This window comes from Schistocerca serialis, chromosome 5 (genome assembly GCF_023864345.2).
Source record: "Schistocerca serialis cubense isolate TAMUIC-IGC-003099 chromosome 5, iqSchSeri2.2, whole genome shotgun sequence".
NCBI lineage: Eukaryota > Metazoa > Arthropoda > Insecta > Orthoptera > Acrididae > Schistocerca > Schistocerca serialis.
This window is the reverse complement of record NC_064642.1, coordinates 259752031-259768032: the sequence shown is the minus strand read 5'-3', so window position 1 is coordinate 259768032 and position 16002 is coordinate 259752031. Positions and strand designations below refer to the sequence as shown.

At 35.9% G+C, this 16002-nt stretch overlaps 1 protein-coding gene across 3 annotated transcripts in view; it reads left to right on the top strand.

Moving 5' to 3' along the window:
* Positions 1-377: 377 nt before the first annotated feature.
* LOC126480905 (WW domain-containing adapter protein with coiled-coil homolog) overlaps positions 378-16002 on the top strand; it is a 100992-nt gene continuing 85367 nt past the window's right edge. For all 3 annotated transcript variants that reach the window (XR_007587479.1, XM_050104305.1, XM_050104304.1), the window contains exons 1-4: positions 378-577; positions 732-765; positions 1194-1404; positions 3392-3477. Coding sequence is in view for 2 of the 3 variants with exons in the window: in XM_050104305.1 (XP_049960262.1) it covers positions 537-577; positions 732-765; positions 1194-1404; positions 3392-3477 (372 nt within the window). In the remaining variant the exon portion in view is untranslated. The remainder of the gene's footprint in view (positions 578-731; positions 766-1193; positions 1405-3391; positions 3478-16002) is intronic.

Below are 16002 nucleotides of genomic sequence, written 5' to 3'. Positions count from 1 at the left end.
CCTTCCTGTTACGAAGGTGTTGTTAAAAGAATAGTTCATTTTTATTACCTGTCAATTACGACAATAGTTAGAGTGCGAAATTAAAAAAGAAAAGAATCTTTGGTTTGTTTTTCCTACAGAACTGGAGAACGGCAACTGTCATGAGAAAGATAAACAGAATGACAAATCATTAACACTTGAAACAAGAAAAGCTCATGTAGAAGATGTTAAGGATATACATTCATGTTAGAAACATTTAATACGTGATGACAAAAAACATCTTATGACCTGCCCCGCAGTAGGTTAACTTTTTGAGCGGAAAACTGTCCACCATTTTGGCTCTTCACTCTGGCGGTGCCTTCCTACACTACTACGAACATTTCGTCCAATTAGGTTGCGAGCTCTCGACCTATCAGCCGGAGCTCACGTCTCCGAATGTGACATGGCGCCTGAGAAGGAAGTTTGTAGTTAAATAAATGTTGATGTTATTTTTATGACAGTAAATCAGCAACAGGGCTGCAATTGGAGCCACACATATTTCATAGATACTTGCATTGATGGTAATGCATGCAAGGAAACCTCAGAGGATTTCCGATGGGTACGCACCAACCTGTCAATATAAATCTGAATTCGTCTGACACAACCTCTCGCCATATTCAGTTAATTTGGATGTGCTAAGCAACAAAATTTCTCTTTGTTTAGTTTTAAATTTTAGTTTGTACGTACTGATATTATTCTTTGTTTCATTTTAGGTACTTTGAAAAACACCAAGCCCATCCCTATCAGGTAAACAAAGTACTAGTTACAAATTGAACGATCGGTTTTGGGTCCGCGACAGATGACAATCGGAGTCGTGTTGTATGATAAACTAATAAATATCATTATTTTTTGAGCTGTAAGGGTAAAAACAGTATAATGGTATGAGAATCCTGATCGATGAATTCACAGCAATTATATTCGTGGCAGTAACTATTTTTTTCCAACGAGACTCAGAAGGTCGCTTTGGTTATGCCGTAATCTTTTACAGGCAGCCAAAATAAATATTATATGTAATTACTGGTGCATATAAAGTGAAGACGTCGGCATGTATTGTTCCGATGTACTTTATAGTTTAATCTGTTCCGTTACTTTTTATTGACAACATTATAGTGTAAGTGCAGGTTGTGGTGTGTGGTGGAATGAGTTAGTGGTTTTCATAGAAATATGTTTTTCAGAATTCGAAGTACAGCAGCTCGAAAAGCTACGATGGACGATATAACCACGAGAGAGTGCGAGATTCACCCAATGGGAACTCGTATCGTTCAGATAGCCCAGATTCACAAAGTCCAAGAGATAGGAATTACCAAGCAAAAAATTCATACTTACAGAAAATTCGTGAGAAGGAGAGAGAAAACAGAGACTACAAATCAAGAGACAAATATTCCGGTAAGTAACAGTGTCTTTGTTTCATTCTGTGTCAGTTGTTGGATATCCCTAATTTCAGAGCTCTAATGAAGGTTAATGGTCTATAAACACTTCGTGGTAGCATACTTCTAGATTTATCTTACATACCAAACTTTTAGTGTGAGAAGTTTAGTGCCTGGACCTAATGTGTGAAATAATACAATATTAAGCGTTTTGTGATATTTTTGTAGATGAGATTTCATTAGCAGTTAAGTTTTTATGGTTTGTATCGGGTAGTAAATTACAGTGTCATTTCAAGCAGAGTCGACACATGGATAAGCAAAACAGTCATTGGTAGTATGCAGGGTTAGTAAAACAAACAATTCAGAGTGAATTCTATATTTGTTACCTTAAGATATTTGAGGTGAATTTCATAGGTACTGCCTTTAGATATATGAAAGCTGCCTATCACGCCACAGTATTTTGCAGTGCACTGAGTGTTTGGTGTGCGTAGTTCTGTTGAATATATGCATCAAGGTTATGTGGGTCTAACTGTTGGCTTTCAACTTCAGCTTTGCAAAGGAAAATATTTATGATGGACACCTTCTGTGCGAACTCTTAAACTACAAACTAGACATATTTCACTCATGGCTATGGGTTAAGTTTGCACGAATGTAAAGTCCTCTTTTTAGTTTGATATATACTGGTATAAATAAAGTAATTGTGATGTTAGATATATCTTAAGATAACAATGTGGTATTGTTGTGTTTAGAAGTATTAACAGTAATAATTATTGTTGTAGTTAGTTTCAATGATGTGTTGGTGAAGGAATCTATAAACTAGAAAATTGTGCATATTAATTAAATAAGCATCATGCCACAGAGCATTTCATGCTAAACAGTTTACCTTTCAATGGTTCCCGTCAGCCATTTACAAAGTTTTTGGTTATTCAATCTGAAATGAATGCATGTGGCATAAAGTAATAGCAAAATGTGTTAGCAGTAAGAGAACTTGTGAATTCACATTCTTATGGAGGCTCTCTCTCTCTCTCTCTCTCTCTCTCTCTCTCTCTCTCTCTCTCTCTCTCTCTGTGTGTGTGTGTGTGTGTGTGTGTGTGTGTGTGTGTGTGTGTGTGTGTGTTGAGGGAGGTACTTTTCTGTTTCCGTTTTTAGTTCGATTTTAACTATGTTTCAAAATGTGGTTCAGTTTTAATTCCTATTGACACTTGATGGGTGTCAGCCAGTTGCACAATCAACCTTCTTTCTTCTCCTTCACCTTTTGTATTGTAACTGAGTGGCATCATTAATATTCATATGAGAAACTGTTGAAAGTACATACTGGGAAGAAGCAAAATTTCATCAGTGGTTTTTCTAGTGTTATCCTTCAGTGGTTGTTTCCTTTGTAGGGCTTCTGAAAGTTATTTTTGAGTGGGACATCCTACTGACTAATAAATACATTCTCTTTTCAACAAGGAGAGAAATGCAAGGGCTGCTCTAAAAGTGACATTGTACCAATGTTGCACTACCTAAGAACACACATTATTTGCAATATTTGATCTATTGTAACAGTATCAGCATGCCTCTCTGAAGTGATAGTTTCTGATCAGTTTCATAAAGTAGCTGTCTGCCATAGAGGCAGGGTGAAAGTATTGATAGAGTAATTTTACATATTCAGTTGCTGTGATTGCTATTTAGAAAGGTGCATGAGGTTTGTAGATTTCTCTGCTGTCTTACATGGCTTTGCGAAGGAAAATGTTGACACCTTAAGTGGACTGGATTACTTTCTACCCATCAGTTCAGTACATTTCTTCCAGTTCAAAACACATTAGTAACATAACTTAAGAATATAATTCCAGAGTAAAAAAACTCCCATCTTTTTATTACATTGCATCAGAGAACCAAGTAAGAACATCATCTAAATAAGACATGTAAAATTTTGCATTTTTATTGCAGAAAAAACTGTATTGACTGAGAGTGAGTCTAATTATTGCTGAATAATGTTTACATCTTACATGTGTAATACATTACAGACTGTGCCAGGTCTCCAAAAGATAAAAGGAGCAGGGAAAGCCGTGATTCAGAACACAGGACTAATCATGACAGGAGCAGTACAGAGGTAAGAACCAATACTTCGTGTTTGTTTACATTGTTTTTGGTGGTGGAGGGGAAAAGGACATCAGTATAAATTTTGCATTAGACCATACTTTCTTTCCCAGTTACTTATAGATATGCTATACCACACACTCCTGAAACTGTGTTGCATTGTACATTTTAACAGGCTATGCACAGTTTTCAGTAGATTGCTGATGTTTGGTTGGGAGTGGATGTCATAGTGCAGTAGAATGGCATTTCTTATTAGCTGTTTATTCGGTTGATAGTTGTTTTTTGGTCAGGTCTAAGTTTCTTGGTTTTGACTTTATTGTAAGTGGAATTTGAGAAGGCATGTGAGGAATAAAAACTAAACAAAAAATAGTGTAACATACAGACTCACTTGCCTGTTGTGGCTGACTTTTGAGATAAGTAATTTGTGAATTGGAACTTATGAAGTGCATGCAGCTTTTACAGTTTTTAGTTGAAACAGAATTATGTATTTTAGTGTACAATAAGTGTGTAATTTTTATTCACCCAAGTAATGGCAGGACATACTTCTGTTAGTGAAATTTGCTGCATTTTCATTGTCTTTAACGTGCACACATTCGGTGCATTGAATTAATGAACAATAATGCTTTCTTGTCTTGGTTGGTGTAACATACACCAAAGTTCATTTTATGTTGTTTGTGACATGAAGTAATCATCTTATGGGTGTAAAACAGTGCTTTTGAGTGTGTGTCAGTTCAAGGGAGACTGATTAGAATACATTCATGGACCATCAGTTGGATAAAAGGCTTAGCTGTGATAGGACACTAGGATTTGTGAACGACAACAACTCTGAAGAACTGAAAACTTGTTACATGTCGTCATATTGTGGTGTCACAGATTGAGTGCTGTCACTGTATGAGATACAGAGACAATGCTGAAACAAGATGGGAATTGATGCCAGTGCAGAGAAAATTGTGGTCGTTTCTTGAGACAATTACAGTGTATTGTTGTTTCCAAGACCACATCCGTGACTACTGCAATTTTTATTGATGTTGCTTGCAGCATTGCAGAACAGAAAAGGACTACAGGGATGCTGTTTCATTAAGGCAGTCCCTCTGAACAGAGCTCTCTGTAAGAACTTACGTTTAACACCAAGCAAACTGACGAATGGGAATCACCCATACCAAAATTACCTACTAAAGAGTTAAATTTACAGGACAAAATCAAACAAGCAGTAATTACATTAGAGAATAGAGCAGAATACAGAAAGAGAATATACAACAAAAAGGTAAAACGAGTTACACATTTTTTCGAAGGGCAACAAGTCCTCATTAGAACACATCCCAAATCGACAAAGATCGGTAAGTTGAACAAAAAATAGCAATTACTAAACTCGGGTCTATATTATTGCAAAAATACCAATGGAAGATAAAGAAAGAAAGAAGAAAAAAATTGAAGTGGTGTTTGTGCTTCCTACCCTCTGCCATTGCTTCTTGCGAATTGCAGATTTTTCAGCAGTTAATAGCTGCTTGTTTTATCTGCTGGCCTAGTTTGTAGTGTCATAAATTTTGATGCGATACACTGGACTCCTTCCTAAGTGTTTAAGGCACCTTGCTAAGCATAGTTGCAATTTTGTGAGAAAAATAAATTTAGTTGCGGGGAGAATGATCACTAGTGTTTACTTTTACTCTGCTGCTAATGCATAATGGTAGGGTAGGAGATGAGAATGTTGTCTAGTTACTTCGTGACGCTGATGAGGTTTCCTTTGTCAGTAGCCACTTGAATGTACATGGACTTCTGCTTTACTGCTTCTTTCATGCCAGTGGTCTCAGGGACTGCACCCGAGACTTTGTTATGGATTCAGCAGCAAGTTCTTTGTCTACTGTTCATGTTTAACGGAGTCTGACTTTGAGGATACTGTTATAAAATGGTATGGGGACAGTTTAGGAAGTGATGTTGGATCAGATAGTGAACATAATACAATACAGGAATAGTGTGAACGTGCTAATTTATTTTGGCACATGTGATTTTCTTCTGTGAAACAAATATCGCTGCTCTTAGAAGCGTATTCCAGTGATGGCCAATGGCATTATTTTTCTGCATTTTGGACATAAGTGGGGGACTAGGCCTGTACAATTCCTGCAAGGACAGTACTCAGGTGAACCACTTTAATTTTTGAAGAAGATTGTAAACTTGAAGATTGTAAACTTGTCGGTGACACCACAATAAATTTAAGTAGGTCAACAAGTGTCACATACCCCGTGATCTTTATGCACCCTTCACCATGTTTTGGGTTAGTAGAACCAAGAGTAGAAGTCATTGTAGAACGATTGGGAAAATGCAAAACATGCTCCTTATATTTGCCATTGTTGCATGAAGCCAATCTGACTTGAAATCACTACAAAAATTTCCAGTAGGTGTAGCATTAACATTATCATGTAATAATATGTTCATTTTTTGTAGTTTTCTATTAAATGCTTTTGTGTGAAAGTAATTTTCAAAATATACAGAAAAATATATTTTTTGTGTGGTTTTAATGTAATCTTTAACATAAAATCTTAACTGTTCCCTGAAATTGCGGAATGCAATTTTTATGGCTATTTAAATGTAGTGTTGATGTAGACTGCACCAGGGACTGTGTGAGAACAAAAATGACCTGTGAAGCTAAAGTTAAAATAGTGTCAGAAAGAGAAGTCGCTAGTGATGGAACTGTGATGTCTGGATTAGGGGCTCAGTTACTTGCCCTTTAACATTGGTTACTTTGTTTTTAGCATGTCAGGTGTTTCAGAACCTTCCATCTGTAGAATGTGATGAATCAGAATTTTCACTCCAGTTTTTCATTTGTGAAAGGAAGACTACATTGTCAGTGTAACCCCAAAGTGGTGGTGTATTGAAGACATTACTGTTATAAAGATCTATTTAGTTATGTTCAGTGACTTGGTAACTAGAATGAGAATGGCTAGAAATACTAAGAAAACACATGCAGCAATATTTTGAATTTTGTTTTTCATCTATTTGTCTGTTTAACATAGTAATCACAAAATAATGAAAATTAGTTTCCTAAATATAATCACTTAACTAACCAATAATTACATTACAGATATCAATGTGAAATCAAATAACTTTAAAGTGAATCGGGCAATAATCATTCCCAGTAAACCTTTCAACTCCTTTTGCCGATAAGCTCTGTTTTTGAGCTAAGTTTTATGGCATTTCCAGATTTTCATTTCTTGAGATGCCAAACACTTTCTAGTGTGCAACATTTGAAGTTGTGTGGTTCACAGTTGTTGAAGTTCACCAAAGCAAACCAACAGCAAAAAGTACGTTTTTGTTGACTGTCAAGATTGTCACTGTTAGATAGTAAAAATGTTGAGTATGCATCCCTGTGACTCGAATGTTTTTTGTGCTGTGATAGTTTCCTGACATTCCATTGGAGGCTGGCTCTGGATCACATGGTCCTGTGTTCAATTCTCGGCCGGGTTGGGGATTTTCTCCGCCCATGGCCTGGGTGTTTCTGTTGTCCTCCTCCTCCTCCTCCTCCTCCTCCTACTCCTCTTCATCATTATCATCATCATTTGAGGCAGCATTTTCTCATACTTTCCTCTTTCCATTGGCACCATAATTTAGATAATAAAGTGCTGGAACCATGTTTGAGTATTACATGTTGCAGTTTTGTGGGCTAAACGTTTCAGTTCAGAAGATGACAAATTAACACCCATAGAAGTAATAGCAGTATGTAATATCGAAATTGAATTTGCACATTAAATTATTTAACTACCTCATTAAAAGTATGGATATCATATTTACTATTCCTTACTTGCACTGTAAATGAAAAACTTAGCTGCTAAAGGAAAAATGATATTGTTTGTTGAGAGTGAAAGTCACATTCCCTAATTTCTCATTGGCATTCATTTTTGTATTTAAATGCCATGAACACTCGTCATTGACATCTAGCATAATGCTTTGACAATCAACTACTGTTGATACTAAGCTTTTAAATAATCACTCCATCTGAATTTCTCTCTGTTGCCCTCTACTATGTGTCATACTACACAAACAGAAAGATTCGTGGCACATAACTAAGCAGTTACAATATTGTATTGGCTTTCTACATCTACATGGATACTCTGCAAATCACAGTTAAGTGCCTGGCAGAGGGTTTGATATGTAATTTGGCTTCATTGTGGAACCTTATACACTTAAATTGTACTCTTTCAGAGTTTCCTGTCCACAGTTGTTTTAATGCTGAATACAGGGCCATTTTGTCTTATCCACAATTTCATATGTTGCTAATCTTCACCGCTTCTTGATCGTATTTGTGGCTGCATAGAAATATTTCTGAAAATAATGAGTGTAAAGGTATAATGTTTAAAAAAAATTTCTGAATTATGTTTGTCTAGATGTTGAACTTATTTTTTTGTGTGTGACACAATCTTCTAACATGCATTCCACAATCTGTACTGTCCCTTCCCAACATATTAGCAAATGTTGGTTGTTTTGTTTAAAGTAAACCATTCATTGATTCAAAGGTTAGGATTTGAACACGTTAACACTTTACTAGGTAAGGTCCCATTACAAGCCCATGTTTTCTAAGTCTAATGTACAGACTAATCCAGGCAGTTATTAGGCATTCCCTGTTTTATGTGGAACATGAACTTCAATGAAGCCTGGCATTGGTTGTACACAAAACAGTGCAAATAATGACACTCATATAGGAGTGTGAAGCTGACACAGATGCACTGGAGGTTGCTATAAAAATGGTGAAAATAACATCCGTATTTACCCATATAAGATGAGGTTTTATCCCCAAATACATCATTCGAAAAATAAAGGGCCTTTTTATATTTGCAGATTAAACTGTTGCTGCTGTCAGCATTTTTACATTGTTTGGTAGAGTATAAATGAACATTCAAACATTTAAAGGTTTCTTCTTACATTTAGAGATGAAGTTGTGGTTATTGAAGTCAGTTGCAGATTTATTTTGAAGAATACTGAAAGTCAGTGTTCGACAGAAGTACTCACGTTCCAACAGGCTCGAGACTTCCGTAAACATAGAAGCACTTGATACAGCTGTAAATATTGCTCGATCAGTCATGCGGCATTGAGTCGCATGGTGCAAGAGCCAGTATGAGCTAGCCACTACAATGAATTATTGCTCTGATTAAAATCTGACGATTTTCTGAAACACAGGAGGAAATAGCATTAAATTCTATCATCTTACAAACTCTTGTGTTTGAACAGATTTGCAATAAATGGTCACATACATATATGGATACTATATATAAACATTAATGCTACTTCTTAAGTAAAGGTAACATTCAAAAACAGAAATGTCCATCAGAACACATTAGATGATTCAGAACCCAGGCCAATTTTTATTTGATTATGAGAGACTAATGATTTATTGAGTGGATTGCAAATGATAAATTGGTCACTGTTCACATATTAGAATACCAGGTAAAAATGTTACCAGCTTTTAATCCGCTTTAGATGATGATGGTGAAATTCATTGAAAACAAGAAGGAAAATTAATCCAAAATGAAATGTCTAGCAAAGAAAATAAATCATATTAAACTGACTGTAACTGATACTGCAAGAATAAATTACAGCTGCGAGTCCCATTGTGGAGATAGTACCAACAGATGGCAATAGGTCACCGGACGAGCGAAAGTTTGAGAATAGGACTGAATCATAATTGCGATCTTTTATTTGTATATTAGTTAATGTTGTTACATACGACAGCAGTACGTGATAATAAAACCGAATTTTCACATTAAATTGATTAACTACCTAATTGAAAGTATGGATATTAATTTACCATCTCTTACTTGCAGTGTAAATGGAAAACTTAGCTATAAAGAAAATATTTCAGTCTGTTTATCACAGTTGCTCCAGCTTGGCACTAAGAGAAGGTTGGAAAGGGAACAGTGACACCAACTTGGCTGAGAGCTAAGATGTTTGCGGAGAGGGGAGTGGTGAATGAGCAACAAATTTTGTCTTGTTGCCAACCATGGGAATCTATAACATGTACTCTGGCTTTTTACGTATTTGCACCACTTTTCAACTGCTGTTTGCCTGAATCCACTTGTAGTCGGAATCGAATGACTTTAAAATTGTACAAATATTGAACAGTAGTATCCATTTCTGCAGGAAGTGGTAAAAGTGTAGATGGGGAAAGTGGTGTACTTATATGTTTCGTGCAGCAATATTGTCAATTCTCACCTTGAGGTATGTCAGCTGCTGATTCTATGCAGCCAAAGAGCAGCAGGTGGACCTGTTTGTGTAAGCAGAAGCAAGAGCCATGGGAATATTGGCTCATTCTGACATCAGTATAGACATGAAATCTGCCTATGTACTTGTATGAAACAGCTATGTTCTTAGGCCCCACCATGACCACAACCATGGAAATTGCAACAAAATGGGAAGAAACAACTAAATATTTGTGACAACCAAAATTGTGAATTTTATTGCTGCTCGAATATAGAAATACTTTCTCTTATTTCACTTTTAGTGGTCAGGTGAAACTGTCATCCCAGTGATGGTTGTTAAAAATAGTGATACCACAGATGACTTGGTTAGATAGTAAGCAAAATGCAGTGAATCAATAAATGACGTAAGTTTAGAATAGATAAAATCTCTTTCTTAGGCAGATATTTCATATCAATAAAACATTTCGTAATTTTATTAGGAATATGTTAAAATAAAATTTTCTTGATGAACCTCTTAAAAGTGGGGTCATCTTATTTCAGGGTGGTCTTGTGCGTGGGTTAACACAGTAACTATATTTATTCAGATATGTTCTTTAATTTTATAACTTTTTGGCATGTTTTATGGAATATGCTGTGCAAAGTAATTGGTGCAAATATTTTTTTCTGTACTAAATACACAGCAGACAAAGAGCAGAGATAATCATTTTTCTGAAAGAACCATTTAAGGAGAAATGTTACATTGCATGAGAAAGAATGATTTACTGATATTTATTTGGATCAAGTGTGAGGCTTTTAGTTAAGTTCCCTACTGAATGCCACAGAAGTTTACAATAAACATGAATATATTTTTCGGAAGTTGCCAGTTGTGTCCTGATTAAGTTCTGAGTGCCAGATGCCTCGGAATTGCATTAGTGACGTGATCCTTCCCTGTAGCAAGCACATACATACACATTTAAATAATATCCAAAGATACTTCGTGATGATGGCAGTAACATGCTTAGCCCGTTGAAAAGAAAGAATGACTTCAGTTTTTGGGTTTTCTCTAACTGATAAACCACTTACTCTAAACGCATTAGTTCAGATTTATCACACACAGTCAGATATTAATTTAAAGTGCAAATGCGCATTAAGTGACAAAATGCCTGTCATCACTTCTACACATGGGGTACTTTACAGGTGATACACCTGAGGGGCATATTATGTGGATGAGAGGAATGAATTAACTGTTCCATTGCTGCTTGGTGTAATGTATGCACCCAATGGCATGTTTGTGTCTCTCTCACTGCCTTAGATGTGTACTGTTCTGTTGTTCTATGCTGTATGTGGTTCATATGCAGGTCCCACCTTTCATCAGTACACATGTGATTGGAAATGGTACCAATAGCTTTCGAAACACAATACAAACAAACTGGATTTTTCTGGGGCTCGTATTTCAGGTTCTGTTGGTGATAGATGGGTAGGGTCAAGTGTTTTGGATAGCCCTTGTGGTAAAGACCATTTGTTTGCCCAGTAGAAGAATCGTCTTACTTTGACTATCCTACTGCACAGGGTCAAAGTTTGAATACCACAAACTTCCTCCAACTTAGACAAATGGAGCAAATTAGTTGTTTCTTTTTCCCCATTAGATGTGGTCTACAGTGTATCTTAAGGGGCTTATGGAGGCACCATTTAGTTCATGAGTGGTTCGTGAGAAAACTTGAGAGAGGAATTTTTCTCCTCCCCCCCTCCTCCAGACAACAGTGAATATATAAATAAATTGCCACAGCAAGTTGCACAAATTATAATGGTATATTCTTTAGGCATTTATCTACAGGGTCTATACACGCTGGGACAGCTGGGAAAAAACCGGGAATTTTTTCATCTGGGGAAAAACTGGGAATTTTTATAGGAATTCCGAGAATTTGTCATCGTTTAAGTTTTCATTAAAGTTTTGTAATTTGGACTAGTAAGAACTGATACTCTAACAAAGAATATTACTGTATATCATTACTGCAGAAAAATACTGTAGCAATACAACATAAACAAGAGGGGAAAAAAATGAAACTTTAGTTGCCAAGGGAATGCACCATTTACAATAACAAAACACTGTGCGCACACAAATGTCTACCAACAGCAAAGTGTGTCAAAGGCCTTTGTATGAAGACTATGCAATACTTCGTAACAGTAAAATGGTTTCTATGAGTGTGACATCAGAACTGTATACATTAGGGTCTTTTCAGCAGTTGCCGGCGGGCTCATGCACATGTGCGTTTGAGTCGTGTGTGAGCAGTACCTTCTCCTGCTTCCAGCTACTTGAAGTTGTGACTGTTAGCTGTATTGACAGCAGCAACAAGCAACCAGATGCTAACAAGAAAATTTTTTCTGGCATGCCCTATCTGCCAGATTTGTGCATGTGCAGAGTTGGAAGTGGGGAGAGGGGTAGGCTCCACTTGATCTGTGTTTATGTTTAGTGATTTCGCTGTTTTCTCTTAGTTTACAACTCCTATGTCAAATAATAACAGAATGGATTTCTGTGATCAGGAGCTATCAGGTGAATTAAAATACATTCACATAATTATGGAATGCAAAGATATATTACTATTTTCAGTTTTCTGATTTTCTTTCCACATTTTTGGTAGTCAAGCATTAATTGCCCTGCAGAATAATGAAGTTATTTTTTTTTGTTTGCTAAAGAAATTTGGCTTTTACTAATCTTTTCCACTGAGGCAGTCAATTTATTTGAAATTAAGTGTTTCATTCCACAGTATTGGCTAGTTCCAATTGTTTGCTGAATTTCAGTTGCACATTTTCAGCTTCTGACATGTATGCCATTATGCCATAGTAAAAAACCAAACACAAGATAAGTGCAGTACTGGTACTCCAAGAATTTACATCCCGAAAACCACACAGAAAAGCTTAATATATGGTGGGGCCTACTTCATTGTGAATCTGGGCAAATCGATGTGCATTTCAAGCTCAATTATGTATTTTATTGTAGTTTATGAAATTCCGATGCTCTTGGCATATTCTCTGATGTACTGTTCCTTTTATGACATAATGTAAGATCTCTTAATGCTTTGTATGTACGGGCTTCCTACATCGTTACAACTGTTCATGCGCAATAATGCCTTTTCTCTGGCAATCTCTGGTAACTGCTGAAATGAACCTATTTTTCGGGTAAATATTGCAAATGATGGTTTGGAAAGTGTGACTTTTAAACTAAATTTCCTTTTACGCGAGATGAATTATGTTACATGTGAGAATGTGCAATTAATTTCTTAAATCATAGTGTGTTTGACTCTCCTTTAAAACTTAACACTTTGAGGACCAGCCACTTAGAAGAATTTTGAGTTCAGAAGACAGACAATTATGTCATTATTTTAAATTTCACTGGCAGATTTGTATGATGTATCTTAAACTGTAATACGTGCAAAAAAAGACAAATATTAATCTGAGAGACCAATATTATACTTGAAAGCTTAGCTTTTCTTGTAGCTAAACTATGTATATTATTATTATTCACGTTTGGGCCCTACTGGACCACGCGAAGTACAATCACGGGGCATTCAGTTATTTTCTTTTAGACTTTCTCTCTGCCCAAATTGTTTTCATTCTCTCGGAATGAGCTCTTTTCCTTTCATCAGACCATGTGGTTCCAGTTTTCTTTGGTTTTTCAGCTTGACCAACTACCCAGTCATGAATTTTTTGCCTAAATAATTTTCTGTCTTGAATTTCATCTTGTTTTATATCTGCCTCTTTCATGTCCTCTTTTATAGCAGCAATCCATTTTATTGTCTCAAATTTAGCTTTACTTCGATTTTCGTAGAATTCCACTACTTGTTTAGTTAGTCTGGTAGCATCCATTCTTTTAATATGCCCATAAAATTTTAATCTGCGTTTTTTCATATCCGAATATATGCTGGTGTATTGTTGAATTTCACTATTTGCTCTTAGCCTGTATGTTCCTTCTTCAGTATATTTTGGACCTAGAATTTTTCTGATTACTTTTCTTTCTCTTTTTTGGATTTCTTGAATGTCCTTTTTTCTGTTTAAAATTAGCGTTTCAGCCCCATAAAGGCACTCTGGTTTTATGATCGTGTTGTAATGTCTCAATTTAGAGTACCTCGAGAGACATTTTTTGTTGTAGATGTCTTTTGTAAGTCTAAAAGCTGTCTCCATCTTTTGACAACGAATTTCATTTCCAGTTTTTTCTAGACCAGTCTCTGAGATTGTTTCACCTAAATATTTGAATTGCGAAACTCTTTTGATTTTTCCATACTTAGTTTCCAAAAGTTTGGGTGCCAGTTTGTTGCTAGTCATATACTGTGTTTTTTCAAATGAGATTTGGAGACCTACTCTTTTTGCTGTTTCTTTAAGAATTTCTATTTGTTTCTGAGCAATTTGGATGTCCTGCGTTAGAATAACCAAGTCGTCTGCAAAGGCCAAACAGTCTATTCGAATATTTGTTCGTCCTAATTTCACTGGTTGGTCAATTTTGAACTCCAATTTTCGTTCGCGCCACTCTTGTATTACTTTTTCTAGAACGCAGTTAAATAGCAACAGAGAGAGTCCATCACCTTGCCTCACGCCTGTTTTTATTTCAAAGGATTCTGAAATTTCTCCTCTGAACTTTACTTTTGATTTTGTACCAGTTAGCGTGTCTCTGATAATTGCCGTGGTTTTAGGATCCAGGCCTTGTTCTTTCACAATTTGGAAAAGAGATTCACGATCCACTGAGTCATAAGCCTTTCTAAAATCTACAAAGGTACAAACTAGTTTTTTATTGTAAATTTTTTGATGTCTGAGAATTAGTTTGAGGACTAAAATCTGTTCTGGGCAAGATCTATTTGGCCTGAAACCTGCTTGATATTCGCCAATTTTCCATTCAAGTTGTTGTTGTGCTCGGTTCAGAAGACATTGAGAGAGGATTTTGTATGTGACTGGAAGAAGAGAAATTCCTCTGTAATTATTAACATCAGTTTTGTCTCCCTTCTTACGAAGTGGGTGAATCAAGGCGGTTTTCCATTCATCAGGAATTTTTTCAGTTTGCCAAATGTTTTGCATGATTGAAGTAATTTCTTTAACGGTTTTTGGACCAGCTGCCTTTAAAAGTTCTGCAACAATTCCATCTTCACCAGATGCTTTGTTGTTTTTCAACCTATGAATTTCTTTAATGATTTCCTCTTCATTTGGTGCAAGTGAAACTGGATTGCATTGTTGGGGAATTTTTGGTGGAAATCTTTCTGTGGGCTCGGGGCAATTTAGAAGATTCTTAAAATATTTAGAAAGTTCTTTGCAATTTTCTTGGTTGTTAAGAGCCAACTGTCCATTTTCCTTCTTGAAGCAAAGATTCTGGGGTTGGTACCCCTTTATTTTGGTTTTAAAAGTTTTATAAAAATTTCTGGTATTGTATTTCTGAAAATCTTCTTCAATTTCTAAGAGTTGACTATTCTCATATTGTCTTTTTGTTTGTCTAATTAGTTTTGAAGTGTCTTTTCTAGTTGTCAGGAATGTATCATATGTGTCTTCTGTCTTGTTGCTATTCCATGCTTTAAATGTCTCTTGTCTGGCTTTGATTGCATGATCACAGTTTTTATTCCACCAAGCATGTTTCTTGTGTTTTCGTAAAGGAATTTGATCTTGAGCTGTTTTGATAATCTTGTGTTTGAGTTGTTCCCAATTTTGTGCACTTGTTTTGTCAAATTCGTCTGCTAATAATGATGGTTGGATTTTACTGGTGTTAAATTTGGGGATTAATGGTGTCCTTTTGTTGAAATTTTGGGGTTTTAGCTTTAGTTTCACACGGGTTAAGTAATGGTCTGAGTAAATATTGGCGCCTTTACGAACTTGAACATTTAAAATTTCTTTGTGACATGGATACGAGATTGCAATATGGTCAATTTGGAATTCACCTATGTCCTTGTTAGGTGATCGCCATGTCTTTTGTTTTGAAGGTTTTTTCTTAAAATGACTTGACATAATTTTGAGATTGAAATTTCTGCAAAATTCTACCAACCTCTTTCCATTTTGATTGGTCCATTTATGTGCAGGGAATTCACCGACCGTTTTTCTAAATTTTCTCTCTTTCCCTAACTGTGCATTAAAATCACCCATTAAAATCTTTACATAATTTTGAGGAATTTTGGAGACTGTATTCTCTAACACTTCCCATGACTTATTTACTTTTTCTGGATTTGTTTTATTCTCCTGGTTGATAGGCATGTGTGCGTTAATTAAACAGTACATTTTATTTGCACATTTCATGGAAATTGTCATTGGTCTGTTGTTTACTGGATTTACTTTGATTACGGAGCCAAGAATGTCTTGCGAAATTGCGAATGCAACACCCAGATTCGGAGTGTTTTTAAGAATTC